This window comes from Mobula birostris, chromosome 11 (genome assembly GCF_030028105.1).
Source record: "Mobula birostris isolate sMobBir1 chromosome 11, sMobBir1.hap1, whole genome shotgun sequence".
Taxonomy (NCBI): Eukaryota; Metazoa; Chordata; class Chondrichthyes; order Myliobatiformes; family Myliobatidae; genus Mobula; species Mobula birostris.
The window spans coordinates 20106415-20125447 of record NC_092380.1 but is presented as its reverse complement, the minus strand read 5'-3'; the positions used below and the strand labels follow the sequence as shown (position 1 = coordinate 20125447).

Below are 19033 nucleotides of genomic sequence, written 5' to 3'. Positions count from 1 at the left end.
CGCCATCTCTAAAGGATTCCTGCTGCTAAATATATCTTTATGGCCTTCCCCCCTACCACCCTCCACCCTCCACAGGGATTGCTTCCTCCATGATTCCCTTGTTCATTTGTTCCTCCTGACTAATCTCGCTCCCAGCACTTACCCCTGCAAGCAGCCTATGTGCTACACTTGTCTATTCACCTCCTCCCTCACCTCAATTCAGGGCCCCAAACAGTCCTTCTAGGTGAGGCTACACTTGCCCTGTGAGTCTGCCGGGGTTGTCTATCGTGTCTGGTGCTCCCAATGTGGCCTTTACATTGGTGAAACCCATCATAAGTTGTGGGACTGCTTCATTGAGTACCTCCGCTCCACCCACCAGAGCAGATCATCCCATTGGCCAAACATTTTAATTCCGATTCCCACTGCCATTCCGACATGTCGGTCCATGGCCTCTTCTTGTGCCAAGATGAGACCACCCTCAGGGTGTAGGAGCAACAGCTTCTATTCCATCTGGGTAGCCTCCAACCTGATGGTATGAATACCAATTTCTCCTTCCAGGATTTTTTTTTGACCTCCCCCTCCCCTCTTTTATTCCTCACTCTGGCCTCTTCCCTCTTCTCACCTCCCCGGGTCCCCTCCTCCTTCCCTTTCTTCTGTGGTCCACTCTCCTCTCCTATCAGATTCCTTCCTCTCCAGACCTTTACCTTTCCCACCCACCTGGCTTCGCCTATCTCCTCCTGGCTATTCTCCTTCCCTTCCCCACACCTTTGTATTCTGGTATCTTCTCCCTTCCTTTCTGGTCTTGAAGAAGGTTTTCGCCCTATTCATTTCCATAGATGCTGCCTAATCTGCTGACTTCCTTCACATTTTGTGTGTGTTGCTAAAGGTGGGGAAGGGGGAAATCAGGTCCCATCTGATTGTATGCAGTTTCAAAGTTTAAAAGAAAACTAAATTCAAAAGCTGTTGATAAAGAAAGAGATGTGGAAAGTGAAAAAAGATGGATGGAACCATAAAACATTACAGCACAGAAACAGGCCTTTTGGCCCTTCTTGGCTGTGCTGAACCATTTTTCTGCCTAGTCCCACTGACCTGCACCTGGACGATATCCCTCCATACACCTCTCATCCATGTACCTGTCCAAGTTTTTCTTAAATTTTAAAAGTGAGCCGCATTTACCACATCATCTGGCAGCTCATTCCACACTCCCACCACTCTCTGTGTGAAGAAGCAGCCCCCCCAATGTTCCCTTTAAACTTTCTCCCCTTCACCCTTAACCCATGTCCTCTGGTTTTTTTCTCCCCTAGCCTCGGTGGAAAAAGCCTGCTTGCATTCACTCTATCTATACCCATCATAATTTTATATACCTTTATCAAATCTCCCCTCATTCTTCTATGCTCCAGGGAATAAAGTCCTAACCTATTCAACCTTACCCTGTAACTTAGTTTCTCAAGTCCCGGCAACATCCTTGTAAACCTTCTCTGCACTCTTTCAACCTTATTAATATCCTTCCTGTAATTTGGTGACCAAAACTGAACACAATACTCCAAATTCGGCCTCACCAATGCCTTATACAATCTCACCATAACATTCCAACTCTTATACTCAATACTTTGATTTATAAAGGCCAATGTACCAAAAGCTCTCTTTATGACCCTATCTACCTGTGACGCCACCTGTGAGGTTAATTTTGTATCTGTATTCCCAGATCCCTCTGTTCCACTGCACTCCTCAGTGCCCTACCATTTACCTTGTATGTTCTACCTTGGTTTGTCCTTCCAAAGTGCAATACCTCACACTTGTCTGTATTAAACTCCATCTGCCATCTTTCAGCCCATTTTTCCAGCTGGTCCAAATCCCTCTGCAAGCTTTGAAAACCTGCCTCACTGTCCACTACACCTCCAATCTTTGTATCATCAGCAAATTTGCTGATCTAATTTACCACATTATCATCCAGATCATTGATATAGATGACAAATGACAATGGATCCAGCACTGATCCCTGTGGCACACCACTAGTCACAGGCCTCCACCCAGAGAAGCAATCCTCCATTACCACTCTCTGGCTTCTTCCATTGAGCCAATGTCTAATCCAATTTACTACCTCTCCATGTATACCTAGTGAGTGAATCTTCGTAACTAACCTCCCATGCGGGACCTTGTCAAAGGCCTTACTGAAGTCCATGTAGACAATATCCACTGCCTTCCCTTCATCCACTTTCCTGGTAACCTCTTTGAAAAACTCTAATAGATTGGTTAAACATGACCTACCATGCACAAAGCCATGTTGACTCTCCCTAATAAGTCCCTGTTTATCCAAATGCTTGTAGATCCTATCTCTTAGTACTCCTTCCAATAATTTACCTACTACCAACGTCAAACTTACTGGCCTATAATTTCCTGGATTACTTTTAGAACCTTTTTTAAATAACGGAACAACATGAGCCACTCTCCAATCCTCTGACACCTCACCTGTAGACAGCGACATTTTAAATCTATCTGCCAGGGCCCCTGCAATTTCAACACTAGTCCCCTTCAAGGTCCGAGGGAATACCCTGTCAAGTCCTGGGAATTATTCTACTCTGATTTGCCTCAAGATAGCAAGCACCTCATCCTCCTCAATCTGTATAGGTTCCATGACCTCACTACTTATTTGCCTTATTTCCATTGACCCTATGCCAGTTTCCTTAGTAAATACAGATGCAAAACACCCATTTAAGATTTCCCCCATTTCTTTTGGTTCCATACATAGCTGACCACTCTGATCTTCAAGAGGACCAATTTTATCCCTTACTATCCTTTTGCTCTTAATATACCTGTAGAAGCTCTTTGGATTATCCTTCACCTTGACTGCCAAAGCAACCTCATGTCTTCATGTCTTCTTTTAGCCCTCCTGATTTCTTTCTTAAGTACTTTTTTTGCACTTTTTATACTCCTCAAGCACTTTATTTGCTCCCTGTTTCCCATACATGTCATACATCTCTCTCTTCTTTATCGGTTCCAATATCCCTCGAGAACCAAGGTTCCTTATTCCTTACCCCTGTCCCATGATCCTCTCGTATCCCCTTTTGCCTATCACCTGTCCAGCTCTTGGCTCTATCCCTCCCCCTCCTGTCTTCTCCTATCATTTTGGATCTCCCCCTCCCCCTCCAACTTTCAAATCCCTTACTCACTCTTCCTTCAGTTAGTCCTGACGAAGGGTCTCGGCCTGAAACGTCAACTGCACCACTTCCTACAGATGCTGCTTGGCCTGCTGCGTTCACCAGCAACTTTGATGTGTGTTGCTTGAATTTCCAGCATCTGCAGAATTCCTGTTGTTCCTTATTCCTATTCACTTTGCCTTTAATCCTGACAGGAACATACAAACTCTGCACTGTCAAAATTTCTCCTTTGAAGGCCTCCCACTTACCAATTACATCCTTGCCAGAGAACATCCTGTCCCAATCCACGCTTTTTAGATCCTTTCTCATTTCTTCAAATTTGGCCTTTTTCCAGTTTAGAACCTCAACCCTAGGACCAGATCTATCTTTATCCATGATCAAGTTGAAACTAATGGTGTTATGATCACTGGAACCAAAATGTTCCCCTACACACACTTCCATCACCTGTCCTAACTTGTTTCCTAATAGGAGATCTAATATTGCATCCTCTCTAGTTGGTACCTCTATATATTGATTTAGAAAACTTTCCTGAACACATTTTATAAACTCTAAACAGTATGGGAATCCCAATCAGTATGTGGAAAATTAAAATCCCTTACTATCACAACTTTATGTTTCCTGCTATCTCTCTGCAGATTTGCTCCTCCAATTCTCGCTGACTATTGGGTGGTCTATAATTATAACCCCATTAACGTGGTCATACCTTTCCTGTTTCTCAGCTCCACCCATATGGCCATATGGATTTCTGAATTGTGTTTATGTCTAGGCTGAGGAGAATTTGATTTTTATTTGTAGATCATTTTGGATAGATAGAATGAATTTTGGTTATTTATTTTAATTTTTAAAATTGACGTTTTCAAGACTGCAGGAAGTGAGGGGTGTAGGACACCAAGAAATGGGAGCAGGAGTAGGTCACTTGCCTGCCCTCCCTGGAGTTGCAGAGTCACACTGCACAGAACTGTCCTTCAACATGTCATGTTCGTCAAGTATCCGTCAGTACTAACCCAGCACAGAAACATCCTACAGCACACCACGTTAATGGAGTACTAACCCTGTTTAACATACCACTGAATAGTTTAGGTCCTCACCAGTCAAAATCAAACGCATTGATGGCCCCCCGTTGGTTAGGGTGAACCACACATATTGCGCCCCCAGCTGTCGAAATTGATACGCGAGCCAGGACAATATAATACGGAGAGCAAGCTGTTGCCCTTGCAACAGGCCAACATTCTCCAGTCAGTTGATCCACTGCCAAAGAAACAGCAGAGACCGATACAGTTAAATTATGGGTTCATACAAAACAGAAACTGGTCCTAAGGTACTGCCAAGCATCAGCTATTCCCTTATAATAAGACTACTCTAATCTAATTAAAAAAGAAATTCTCTCCATATTGCCATCAGATTCCACCCCTGACCCAAACACTCAATGTATTTTACCGCGACCAACGCATGCCTTTGGGATGTGGGAGACAACCAGCGATCACGGCAGGTGGGGCTGGGGGAACCATGTAGACTCCACACAGACCGCACCGGCGTTCAGGATTAAATCCAAGTCTCTGGAGCGGTGAGGCAGTGCCCCTGCCAACCATGCCACGTGCCCCTCAAAATCAAGAATATGAAAGGCCACATTATACAGCAGGAAAGCAGGCCATTTGGCCCAACTTGCCTATGCCAGCCCAATGAGCTGGAGGCTTCTGCCTGCATTTGGCGCCTAGCTCTCTAAAGCTCTCCTACCTCTCCTACGTTACATCATGTTGCAATCATTTGACAGTTATATTCTGTTCATCAAAGTGACTGAAGAAACAAAAATATTTTGGGATTTCTGCAGCAGATATCGGAATACGCAGGTTTCTGGTTTCAGCAAGCTTATTCCAGTTCCACCATAAAAATGCACAGCTCAGCTGTGATGAGGGCTGAAGTTATTTCCTCTGATTGATTGGCGATTGTGGCATTTCCCAATTGAAAATTACATGCTGCCAGGTTTATGTCCGACAGCCTTAGACCAAAGCAGGGGGAGCATCACCACCTATCTCATCCATGCAGAGCAGTAGTTGGTATGTAGAGCTCCTTAGCGACATCAAGGACCAGGTTTGGAGCAGAGCCCTGGCTCTTTAACTTTCTGACATTACAAAGGCAAAGCAGCCTGTCTCTCTCCCCACCACCTGAGACACCTGGCTGACCATCTCCGTCTCCTGAGAGTAGCCAGAGCTGAGGCACCTGGGTGACCAACCCCATCTCCAGAGAGTAGCCAGAGCTGAGACACCTGGGTGACTTTCTCCCTCTCCAGAGATTATGAAACAATCCTGCAGTCTCAACTTTGCAGCGCCTCAGCAAGTTGGAAATCATGCAACCTGTGATGCAGGTGGGCCCCATCCGACCCATTGTGTCCATATCAGCTGAAAAAAAAGACTATTAAGACTACTCCCCTCTTCCGTGTCCCAGTCCATGAGTTTCAGTGCGTCCAATTACCTTTCAACCTGACACCAGCCAATCAACTACTGCTGCTGTCCGACAGCACACCATCATCTTTATGTGCCATGTCGTATGAAGTGGGTGATCATGGTCTTCCTGACCACGATTGCTCTTGGCAAATTTTTCTACAGAAGTGGTTTTCCATCACCTTCTGGGCAGTGCTTTACAAGACGGGCGACCCCAGCCATTATCAATACTCTTCAGAGGTTGTCTACCTGGTGTCAGAGGTCACATAACCAGGACTTGCGATATGCACCAGCTGCTCATACGACCGTCCACCACCTGCTCCCATGGCTTCACGTGACCCTGATCGTGGGGCTAAGCGGGTGCTACACCTTGCCCATGGGTGACCTGCAGGCTAGCAGAGGGAAGGAGTGCCTTAGACCTCCTTTAGTAGAGATGTATCTCCACCCACCCCTCCACCCATATGTTTCAATACATCCAACTACCTTTCAAACCTGACATCACCCGATCAACGACCACCCCTCTCTGACACCACAGCCTTTTTATTAAAAACATGTCAGGGTGGTAAAGAAGGCATTTGGCATTGTTGCCTTTAGTAGTTAAGGCAATGAGTTCAAGGGAAGTCATATTGCAGCCGTAGAAAAGTCTGGTTAGACCACATCTGAAGCACCACACTCAGTTCTGGTCACCCCGTTACATGAAGTATTTAGAGACTTTGGAGAGGGTGTGGAAGATTTTTTACCAGGATGCTGCCTGGATTAGAGGGCATGTGCTATCAGGAGAAAGTGGATAAAGTCGGGTAGTTTTCTCTGGAGTGCTGGAGGCTGAGAGGAGACCTGAGAGAAATTTATATGATTATCAGAGTAAAGCAAAATAGGTAAAGATACAGCCTGCTTCTTTTTCCCAGGGTTGAAATGTCTTGTAGTAGAGGGTCTACATTTAAGATGAGGGGGGCAACTTCAAAGGAGTTGTGCGAGGCAAGTTGTCTTTACACAGGGAGTGTTGGGTACCTTGAATGAGGTGGCAGGGAGGGTACTGTAGGCAAATATGATAGAGGTATTGAAGAGATTCATAGATAGGCAAATGCATGTGAAGAGAATGGAAGAGAATGGGGGAATATAGTGCAGGCAGAAAGGATTAGTTCATTCAGGCATTTAATCAGTTAGGTCTCAACCATCAGGCTCTTGAACCAAAGGGGATAACTTCACTCAACGTCACTTACCCCATCATTGAAATGGTCCCACCACCAATGGACGCACTTTCAAGGACTCTTCATCTCATGTCCTCGATATTTTTTGCTTATTTATTTATTCTTATTATTTCTTCCTTCTTATTTGCACAGGTTGTTGTCTTTAGCACTGTGGTTGAATGCCCAAGTTGGGTGGTCTTTCATTGCTTCTGTTATGGTCATTATTTATTGAGCATACTTGCAAGAAAATAAATGTCAGGATTGTATATGGTGACATATATGTACTTGGATAAAAGTTTACTTTGAACTTTAATTACTAGTTGGACACTACATCACAGCTGAAGGGCCTGTTCCTGATATGTACTGTTCTATTTTCTGTGTTCTCACACACTTCATTAAATGTCCTAACAATTTATATACGTGAGAATGTAGGGGGATGATTAGTAAGTTTGCAGGACTCAGCGAAGTAGATTGTCTAAGGATGCATGGTAGGACATGCAGAGTAAATGTCAGAAGAGTTGTGTACAAGGTGAATTAAGTCACTGGAGAGATGGAGCTGTAGATATAAAGCAGTCTTTCATTCGACAAAATGAGACACACTCATTTTAGAGAGGCCTGTTTGACCCAGTATTACATGAAATTTTATATGCTAGAGATCAAAGGTTACAATGTATCTACAATGCTTCCTTTGAATTACATATAACTTTCACAGCTCCTTCTTCGCACCCACGCTCCGGACACCCAAAATGAATGTTAATCAGCATTGTCTGTTTCTCAATTAACTCCTGTTCACCTCTAAAAACCTATTGAACAGGGCTACATTTTAAATTTAATCTACAGTCTGTGTTCAGGTCTAAAGATTGGTTGCTGAAATTATTATTCTGCAATATACCCAAGTCCAGAATATGCCCTAACAGCTCCCAAAAAGAGGCCAGATGGTTATATAAGGGAGTGAAGACAGCATTTGGTAGGCTTGGCTTCATAGGCTGGTTCATTGAGTATAAATGTTGGGCTGTCATGTTGAAGTTTCACAAAACACGGGAGTGCACTTAGAGTACTGTGTCATATGGAAAAGATGCTGCAGCAATAGGGAATGCAGGAGAGGTTCACCAGGATACTGCCTGGAATGGGGGTCAGGAGATAAGGACAGATTAGGTAGGTTGGGGTTATTCTCACCGGAGCTGAGGACTGACCTTTATAGAGGTTTATAAATAGGGTATACACAGGGTAGATAGTCAGAGCTTTATCCCTGAATAGGGGAATCTAGAACTGGAAGCTATAGATTTAAGGTGCGAGGGGAGGAATTTAAAGGCGATCTAAGGGGCAAGCCTCAAGACCTAAGACACCAGCCTCAAGCCTCAAGATCCAAGACCCAAGACCTCAGCCTCAAGCCTCAAGACCCAAGACCTCAGCCTCAAGCCTCAAGACCCAAGACCCCAGCCTCAAGCCTCAAGATCCAAGACACCAGCCATGTCCTGTCCTGTAGCCATGTCATGTCCTTGCCTAGTTCTGGGGTCCGAGCCTGAGGCAAGACCCAGGTTCTGGGTCCTTGTCCAGTCTCTGGCTCAGAGTCCAAGCCCAGGCTCCTAGTTTATAGTTCCTTGTCCGGGTTCCCTGTCTAGTCCATGTCCTAGCCCAAGTCTGTGTTCTTGTCCCTGCTCCTTGACTGTATCCTGTCACATCCCTACTCTAGTCAAGTCCTGTTCCTAGTACTTCAGTGTCTGTGTCCTGCATTTGGGTCTGCCATCGCCACCCACCATGTGACAGAATGATCCATCCATTCATGGACCCAGCAACGCAGACACTGTCACCTAACTCCCATCACTCTGGGTTCCCTCCATGTCCCCCCCCCCCAAGGGGTAAGTGTTCACACAGAAAATGGTGAATATCTGGAATGAGCTGCCAGAGGAGGTGGTGGAGGCGGGTACAACGACAATGGTTAAAAGGTACTTGGATGGGAAAGGGGTGCAAGGACACAGGCCGAATACAGGCCTCTTCCTGTGCTGTATGACTCCATAAGTTACCTTAACTTTCTACTTCCTGATTTCTTTGGCCTTCCTCTTAAATAAACCAGGTTCCTCTTTGTTCCACCTATGTTTCATATAGTTTTAAAAATCTTGGTTGAATCTCCCCTCGGTTTCTGCTATTCTAAGAAAATGACACCTGCCGAGACAAACGTAATGGAACTTCCTCATCCCCGGGAAAAGTCCTTGTAAAACACCTCTAGCTCCACCACATTCTTCTGGTAACCTTGTGATCGGAGCACTACTGTAAAACTGATGTGTTTTCTGCAGCTCCAGCCTGACTTCCTGACCTGTCTCTTTTGTACCTTGAGTGTTAAAGAAAACTACTTCCTCTGCCTTTTCTGCCCCGTCACCTTTAGGTAAATGTGACCATACAATGCCAGACCCCTCTGCTCACCTACAGTACAACTAGTCTGCATTCCCTCACCACCTTGCGCTCTCGAAATGCATTTCCTCGCCTTCTCCAGATTGAGTCGCAGTTGCTCACCCTGTTGCTACGGGCTGTTGCTTTAGTCTTTAGCTTCTTCGCCACTATCAACCACTCACTGATCTCTGAACAAATTGTAACCTACAATACCGTGCAAAAGTCTTTGGCACATATATGTAGCGAAGGCACTTCAGACTTTTGCACGCACTATATTTGTCAACTGGGAGCGGAGAGCAAGCTCGAATCTCTAGTAGGAGCAAAAGATGTTGGGAATGGTGATGGTGGAGTGCCGCAGGAGGGGTGTGGGTCAGGTGGCAGAGAAGGCGTGCCAGGGGCAGGGGCAGACACACCCAGCCCTGAGACACCAGGCAAGTCATTTGATTCCATACAATTGGATTACTGATCATCACAGAATGTCTCCCTGGTCCCTCCTGCTCCCTCCCCTCTCCCTTCCCCCTTTCCAAACCACGATTCCCCACTCTCCGTCCACAATAGAGACCCATACCAGAATCAGGTTTATCAGCACTCACATGTCATGATTTTTTTTTGTGGCAGCAGTACAGAACAACACATAAAATTACCACAGTTCTGTGCAAAAGTCTTGGGTGCCCTAGCTATATATATCTGTGTCTAAGACGTTTGCACGGAATTGTACTTAAAGATGTCTGGAATAAAAGATCCACATTGATGTGGATTATAAAAAGTTAGGGGCCTTAAACCGTTGGGGGTTGAAAATAAATTGTAATGATATAATAAATGGGAGTATACTGAGTGCTATGCATCAACAGGGTCATCTTGGAATGTACACCACAGCCCCTTGAGGGTGTCAGCACAGGTCAACGTGGTGGTTTACCAGACATACGGAACCGTGTTCTGTCCTTTCTTGATGGAGGCATTGAATGTAAGAGCAGGGATTTTGTGTGAGAGATGCGCTGGTACAGCAGGTCGTGCTGCTGCCTCACCATTTCAGGTCCAACCTCTGTTGCTGCCCGCGTGGAGTTTGCATGCTCTACCTGTGACCGTGTCTTTCCCCCAGCTGCTCTGGTCTCCTCCCTCATCCCAAAGACATGCAGGTTGATAGGTTAGCTAGTTACTTGAAGTGTCCATGATCTAGGTGGCTGAAAGGACAATAAAGGTAGACATCGTGGGTGCACCAGGGAACATTGGTTCCAAGAAATATTGCTGAATCAGTTTGCTCCAAGAGCCAGTATAATCTTGATGGGCAGAATGGCATGTGACACAATTAACAGTAGTAGTCAGACTACAGGAAAAGTAAAATTACACTGGAGATGGTTCAGAGTAGATTCGTAAGGATATTGCCTGCACTGTAGGGAAGATTGGACGAGGGACAATAGTTGTCTTTAGAACTGAGGAAGTTGAGTGCAGAGTTAACTGAGGTGAATAAAGTTAAGAGGGGCTAGCTAGATTAAATATTTCCTTTAACTGGGCCAAAACCCAAGAGATAACAGCTCTAAGTGATTGTGGAGATATCAGCGGGGAGATGACGAATGGCTTTTTCCATTGGATGATGGTGCTTGTAAATTTACTGCCAAAGAGCAATTCCTACTAGTGGCATTAAGTGGGGTAACTCTTTTCACCAGTGAGGCTACAATGAGTTGAATGGGCTGCTCCTGTGCCATAGAGTTTCTCAGGTACGGATGAAGGGTGCAGGAGAAGCTCTGCCACCTGGAGACTGATAGGGAAGGTAGACCGCCTACCAAAGGGAGTGAGTGCGTGAAACAACTGATGTGGTCAGTAGGGGAAGCTCGAAGCAGCACCTAAGGGAGTCAGGAATTGATAGCTTCAGTGGTAGAATTGAGTGAAATCTAGTGGGAGGAGGCATGTAGTGGACCATGAACAGCAGCATCGGCCCCTTCTGTGCTGCCTGTACGTTGCTGGAGTTGATGGCCCAAAAATTCCACGTGTTAGGTGTTGCCTTGCTTGCACTTTGTACCCAGGTCTGAGGGTGCCACAGACATCTCTGTTTCATGTTGAGGGAGCAGATCCAAGACCATGGATGGTCTGAACACAGCGTTTATCCAACAATGCAGGAGGCTGGAAATATTTTGTCTCCTCCACCTGGTCAAAGCTCTAGAAAGCGTCTACCTACCTCAGACTCCAATGTACGTCACGTGCCTGGCAAAATCCCCAGGGACTTCTAGGAACCCGAGTAGGGTGGACTGACTTCCTTCCATCTCCCCACTGCCCTTTTTGAAACTTCCTTCGAATGTTCCTTGCAGCTTCAATAAAAATTGTACTCGAATCTTTTTTAGCAGATGACGTGCCTGCCCAGAAAGGTGAGCTGGCTTCGTTTGTTAGCTTGGATCCTGCCGTTTGAGCCCAGTAAGTGTTCCTGTTCATCAGTGAATCTCTTTGTGGTTCTCCTCCTCTCAAAAACGGGGAAGCTAGTTTATAAACACTGGAGGTTTTCTATGCGGGGAGAGTGTCTATGGGAGGTTGGGATGGGGTGAACCCCATGTAGATTACAGCTCCAGTGAGGTCTCTCTGGTCATTGGTTCTGAAGTTTCTAAATATGTGTGCCAATATTACCCACAGCTCAGAGCCTCAAGTGTCTGAACTGTCCTGCAGTTTCTATAGTGTCAACAGGCCCCTCTGAATTGTCACTGTCAGGCTCCAGTTAGAATTGAACAGTTTGGGTTGTAACAGTCATAAACGGTTACATCTGAGGGATTTATTTCTGCCCATTTTCCTTCTGTTCACCCCCGCACTGCTCCTCTGATCGTCCAGTTAAACCCTTGTCTGATGGAAGATAACAGGTCATGTGAGGAGAGCTTGAGAGGCCTGGGGCCATTTTCTAGAGCAGGGGTTCCCAACCTGGGGTCTATTAGCACCTCAGTTAATGGTAGGGGTCTGTGGCATAGAGAGGCTGGGAACCCTTGCTCTAGAAGTTAGGCAATGGGGAGATGATTACATTGAGATATGGAGGGCTCTACCACAATGACGTTTCCCTCCATTAAGGACTCTAGAATCAGGAGTCACAATCTCAAATTAATGGGGAGGCAATTTAGAACCGAAATGAAGAAAAATCTCTTCCCTCAAAGGTTGGCGAATCTTTGTAATTCTCTATCATGGAGGATTAGTCACTGATTATATTCAGATCAGAGGTCAATAGATCTTTGTTTATTCGAGGGGTCGGGGGAAATAGGGTTAAGTCATTAAGGTGAGCTAGGTCAGCAAGGATCTTACTGCAAGGTAGAGCAGTTTTGAGGGGACAAATGGCCTTTCCCACTGCTGTTTCTTTGAAAATGAAAGATAGAACAGTACACCAGGTGTACAGGACTTCACTCCAGTGCTGATGATGCCTAGTCCTATCTGTGTGCACATGGTCCATCAGTCACGGGAGTGGGCCTAGGCCATTCAGCCTACTAAATCTGATCCGCCGTTCAGTCATGTCTTTTCCCTCTCAAACCTGTTCTCTACCTCCTCCCTGTAACCTCTGACACCCTTATTAATCAACAACCTATCTAGCTCTACTTTAAATATGCCCCATGGCTTCGCCTCCACAGTCACTGTGGCAATGAATTCCACAAATTCACCAGCCTCCAGGTAAAGAAATTCCACCTCATCTCTGTTCTAAAGGGACTCCCTTGACTCTCCCATTACTGGAAATGCCCTCCCCATGTCAACTCTATCCTGGCCTTTCAGCATTTGTTAACTATCTATAGTCACCCACCCTGCATCATCCTTTGCCTGTCTAAGAGGCTCTTAAATGGTGTACTTTGATAACAAGTTTACTTTGAACAGACTAACCCTAACCTACACATCTTTGGACTGTGGGAGGAAACCAGAGCACCTGGAGGAAACCCACATGGTCACAGGGAGAACGTACAAACTCCTTACAGGCAGCGATGGGAATTGAACCCCGTCAACCTTACAACTGTCGCTGTAAAGCGCCTGTGCTAGCCGCTACGCTCCACGGCGTGCCGTTTCCTTTGCATTGATGCTGACTGGCCTGCTGAATATTTCCAACAATTCCTATTTTATCCAGTTTTGTGTTGACGTTGAGGTAGAGGTTCCACCATCTTATTGAATGGGAAGTAAGAGTGGTGAAATTAGGAAGCTACTCAAGCACTCATCTCTTATATTACTAGCTGGATTGTCAGTGTGACCTGAGATTTGTGCGTGCTTGTCTCAAAAGGCATTTATTTGGTCTCTTTCAGACGTCACAAAAGGGAGACTCAGAGATGTGCTGCAAATCGGCTGTTAAACTTGGAGGAGAACATTTGTGGCTATGGAGTAGTGCACATTCTGCCATGTTGTGAATTACTTTGTGTACATTTGCTCTCATTAACGATACTTTCCACAGGGATCTGGGTCAATGTGAAATGCTCCACACTCCACGTTACCTCCAGAAAGGAGGCACTTTTTCATTGCTGACCATGTAGGACTGTCCAGCTGGATCTGATCAGATGAAAACACAGATGGTGTAGGACTGGCCATTGTCCACCACCTCACTCCAGCAGAGTCAGTAACAAGACGGCCAAAGAGTCCATGTAGTGTATCTTATTTTATTTTATGTTTACTTTTCTCATAAGAAAACACAAGTCTCATTGTACTGTACATCTAGCTAAACTCCAATAACTATGCCTCGTTTACATGAAAGATATTAACAAAAATATATTTCTGAACATTTACAAACTATATAGATAAATTCCTTGGGTTTGCATGAGTAACTTTTAAAAACTTTTAAAAACCCAGAGGAAATGTCCCTTTTCCTGACACATTTTAGATTTCCAGACCCATTCCTTGTTCTGTGGGCATTTATCAACAAGCTTTGAATTGTCTGACCAGTGAAGGGATTGGGGCAGATTTTCTGCTAACTGCCCACATGGATGGAAGTATCATTTGTATCGATTGACCCACCTGAGAGGAAAATGGGACAATAAGTTCTGCATCCTAATTCTGGACTCCACAAGGCACTGGTCACGTCCTCAATAAAGGTTGTTCTCAAACAGCATTGGGCCCCGGAGTATTTGAGTATAGTCCATTTCCAGCACTGTTATCGGCAGCAACGACACACCTTTCAGGGTAGTGTCTGGGCAAATGACACAAAGGTAGGTAGTGGAGGAGCAGTTGGTGCTCAGGAAACAGGGAGTATACAGAAGGGCTTGGATGGATTGGGAGAATGGCCAAAGAAGTGTTTGATCATACACTTTGATAGAAGAAATAAAAGCACAGACTATTTTCTAAACAGGGAGACAATTCAAAAATCAGAGCTGCGAAGAGACTTGGGAGTCCTTGTGCAGGATTCCCTAAAGGTTAACTTGCACATTGAGTCGTTGGTAGGGAAGATAAATGCAATATTAACATTCATTTCAAGAGAACTAGAATATAAGAGCAAGGATGTGATTCTGAGGCTTTATAAGGCATTGGTCAGATCGCATTTGGAGTACTGAGAGAAGTTTTCGACCCCTTATCTAAGAAAAGGTGTGCTGGCGTTGGACAGGGTCCAGAGGAGGTTCATGGGAATGATTCTGAGAATAAAAGGGTTAATGTATGAGGAGTGTTTGATGACTCTGGGCCTGGACCCACTGGAGTTTAGAAGAATGAGGGGGAGTCTTATTGAAACCTATTGACTATTGAAAGGCCTAGATAGAGTAGATGTGGAGAGGAAGTTTCCTATAGTGGGGGAGTTTAGGACCAGAGGGTACAGCCTCAGAATAGAGAGACATCATTTGGAACAGAGATAAGGAGGAATTCCTTTAGCCAGATGGTGGTGAATCTGTGAAATTCATTGCCACAAACGACTGTGGAGGTCGGGTCATTGAATATATTTAAAGTGGAGGTTGATGGGTTCTTGCTTACTCTGCATCAAAGGTTACAGGCAAAAGGCAGGAAAATGGGGTCCAGATGGACAATCAGCCATGATGAAATGGGGGAGCAGACTCAATGGGCCAAGTGGCCTAATTCTGCTCCTATGTCTTATCGTCGATCGAGAATCATTATTGGTTGATCATTCATTCACTAGCCTGGGGACAGTGGGATGTAAGGGGAGGGAGGTGCCCAGACTGGGCGTGAAATCAGAAACCTCGCTGAGCTGAATGAATCACTTCACCTAGTGACTGACCTGACTAGAGATCTTTTCCTTTCTCTGGAGTAACTTAATTATTAGGCTAACCATCTTCCATTTCCTTAAGTCTGCAAAGTAATGGTTTCTTCTAAACTACTGGGCGGCAGTAGTGCAGTGACAGTGATCCTGGCCTCAGTCACTGTTGTGTGGAGTTTGCACGTACCCGGTTTCCCCCGTAGCTGCTTCAGTTTCTTCCCACATCGTAGAACTGTGCTGAGTGGCAGCTTTGGTGACTGGAAACTGCACCCAGTGCAGGTGAGAAGTCACTGGGTTGAGAAGAATGGGTTGGTTGGAAAGCTGGCAAAGACTCTAAGGGCTGAATGGCCTGTGTTGTGCGAACGTATGAAATATGGGGCAGATGATGAAAACTAAAAGACAATACAGTACATATTTTTTGTTCAGCTGGCATCTGTTAGCAAACGTTGGTTGTATCTTCCATTAGACAACCGAGGCAGCCTTCAGTTGGAATAAATATATCCAGTTTCTGATGAGTTTTCTGGTTCCTTGCCTGACTTAACTTTTGAGCAGAAGCAAAAGGCATCTTCAGCCATAAATAAACCCTGCAAAGCATTGCTGTAACCTCTATCAAGACGGCGTTACCGCCGCTTGTAAGCAACAATAGCATTGATTGTGGTCTTGTCTTCAGTCACTTTGATAGCTCTTCAATGGGGGACCGGACTCCTTCAGAGATGGTCCTGCCTGACCTCGGCGTACACCATGTTACACTCCACTCTATCCTTTCGATTCACTGCAGGAGATAAACTCATGGAGGCATAATGGATCTCGTCCTCCGCAGGGTTCTGGTCAGAGAGGCAGATAAGCATTAATAAACACAAATGAGAAAATCTGCAGATGCTGAAAATCCGAGCAACACGCACAGAAAATGCTGGAGGAGCTCACCAGACCTGGTAGCTTCCATGGAAGAGAGTACAGCTGACATTTTGGGCCGAAACCCTTCGGCAGGACTGGCGAGACATCTTGGTCTCAAAAGTTGATGATACTCTTTTTCATAACTGCTGCCTGGACTGCTGAGTTCCTCCAGCATTTTGTGTAATTAACTCAATGTATTAGACACAGGAAAATAAGGCAAGTAGGCCTAGGGACTATACTCCCACTTGTCTGATCATCAGCCTTCAGTCTTGCTTTCTTTACCCAGGGTCTAAGGGAAGGGAGCTGAGGTAAATGGTACACTAACACGACGTTCCTAAAGGCATCCGTTAGTCTTGCGAGACCATGGATCTGCGCCTGGAAAGTCTTCACTCTCCAGGGCACAGGCCTGGGCAAGGTTGTATGGAAGTTGCCCGCGCTGCAAGTCTCCCCTCTCCACGACACCAATGTTGTCCAAGGGAAGGTCATTAGGACCCATACAGCTTGGCACCAGTGTCGTCGCAGAGCAATGTGTGGTTAAGTGCCTTGCTCAAGGACACTGTTGTGGCTGGGACTCGAACTCACGACCTTCAGGTCGCTAGTCCAATGCCTTAACCACTTGGCCACGTGCCCACACATTCCCAACTAGTGGAGAAAACACAAAATTTCATGTCCTCCTCCTGCTACTCATTACTAATAGAAGCATGATGGAACCACTGAAATAGAAAAGCAGACATAAAGTTACTTAATTTAAAATTAAAATGCAATGGCTTTATTACTGTAAATGTATGAATTACGAACTGGCTATCCCAAGGGTGTCTCTCTAATCCACAACCAATCTACAACAAAACTGAACTGGCAAGAGCAAGGCTATCTCCCACAGAGAAATGAACTAGGGCAACACAGTAGAGTAGACGATCCGGGTTCAATTCCCATCACTGCCTGTTTGCACGCTCTCCTCGAGTGCTCTGGTTTCCTCCCACAGCCCAAAGACCTACTGGGTCAGTAGGTTAATTGGTCAGTCGGTAGTTTAATTGGTCATTGTAACTTGTCCCATGGTCAGGGACTGCTGGGTGGTGTGGCTCGAAGCTCTGGAATAATATAATGCACAGTTTAATAAATAAACTTTCTTTCTGCAATCTCTATGTGAAGGCAGGTTAAAAGTAGATGCATTGAACAAATAATAAAAAAAAACAAGAACCCAAGTGTGTGTGTGGGGGAGGGGCATAATGTCAACTCAAAGAGTTGCCCAGTTGAGAGATGAGAAGAAATCTCCCTGTGTAGCGGTTGGAGATCTCCGGAATTTTCCACGTTATCCAGCAGTGGATTGAGTAAATAATGGCAGAGATGATTAAATCTTTAGACACAAACAGAGATCAAGCATCAACCGACCAGTGGATCAGCTTCTGATTGAGCAGCCATGTGGCCCACTCCAGCGTTTAAATACTTTGTGATGGTGTTACTTTGGATGACCTATGACGTCTGTGATAAAGGTGCTACGGAAATGTAAACCGCTGCCATTATGAAGGGGTCTTCCTTACCTCTCTGTGGGCTGCACGTGGATTCACTGGTGCCTGCTGAGCGGGCAGGGTGCAAGGCCAACCTGGTGAATTGAAATAAGGAGTGTGCATAAGTCGGCCAGTAGCATTAAAGGAGCCCAACAACTCAACTGGACCTATTGTGCAGGCAAGAAAGACTATCCAAATGAACAAGCAGCCCAGTCCCATACCGGGACTGGCCAGTGTGGGCCACAGTCTGCAGTGATGGACAGCTGTCACTTAGCGAGGTGAACTGGCGGATGCTCAGGTGGAACAAGTACACAACCCCGAAGGAAGACAACATGGGGATATCAGAGATAGAGGAAGGACCAAGAGGAGTTAAGTGACAAAGATGATGGTGCGAAACAAAAAAGGAGGCAAATAAACAATCTGCATCTGGGAGTGGCGTAGCACAGATAAGGTAAGACATAGGGGCAGAATTAGGCCATTCAACACGTTGAGTCTGCTCTGCCACTTCCCCCTCAACTCCATTCTGCTGCCTTCTCTCCACAACTTTCACACCATGACTAATCAAGAACCTATCAACCTCCACCTTAAATTGCACCCAGTGACCTGGCCTCTACGGTCACCCGTGGCAACGAATTCCACTGATTCACCACCCTCTGGATGAAGAAATTCCTCTTCATCTCTGTTCTAAATGGACGTCCCTCTATTTTGAAGCTGTGCCCTCTGGCCATAGACACCCCCCCCCCCCCGCATCCCACCAAAGAAAACATCCTGTTCACATCCACTCTATCTAGGCCTTTCAACATTCAATAAGGTCCCCTCTCATTCTCCAAAATTCCACTGAGTACAGGCCCAGAGCCTTCGATTGCTGCTCACATCATAAGCCTTTCATTCCTGGAATCATTTTTTGAACCCTCTCCAATGTCAGCACATCCTTTCTTAAATAAGGGGCCCAAAACTGCTGGTAGCTCTCCAAGTGAGGCCTCACCATTGCCTCATACAGCATTACATCCTTGCTGACACTGTGTTGGGTATGAAGTGTGTTTAGAAATATACGCAACTCAAAAACAAACTAGTGGATAGCGCTGACTCGGATAGGGGAAAGGGAAAACAAGCAGTAGATAAATCGTTGATAAGCCAGAGGCTGAAAGGTCGCCGTGGGTAGCTGGGAACGTAGAGTCGAGACGAGCTTTGGTCTGCTTAAATGGTGGAACAGACAGGAGTTGAGTGCCTACACCAGCTCCTACGTGGCCCAGGTAAGAGACGTTAAATACCGAATAAACATGATTAAAGAACCAACGCTTCCAAAACCTCTTCCCATCACGAAGTGGAGATGACGGTCCAATCCTTCTGTAGG

The 19033-nt window shown here is 45.6% G+C and overlaps 1 protein-coding gene across 8 annotated transcripts in view; it reads left to right on the top strand.

Moving 5' to 3' along the window:
- The window catches only part of LOC140204913 (ICOS ligand-like), a 61957-nt gene extending 46170 nt beyond the window's left edge, over positions 1-15787 (top strand). For 6 of the 8 annotated variants that reach the window (XM_072271855.1, XM_072271854.1, XM_072271859.1 and 3 more), the window contains 2 exons: positions 11487-11556; positions 13395-15787. In XM_072271855.1, the coding sequence (XP_072127956.1) occupies positions 11487-11551 (65 nt within the window). In that variant the 3' untranslated portion in view covers positions 11552-11556; positions 13395-15787. The remainder of the gene's footprint in view (positions 1-11486; positions 11557-13394) is intronic. The other 2 variants (XM_072271856.1, XM_072271857.1) reach the window with 2 other exon arrangements.
- Positions 15788-19033: the final 3246 nt, after the last annotated feature.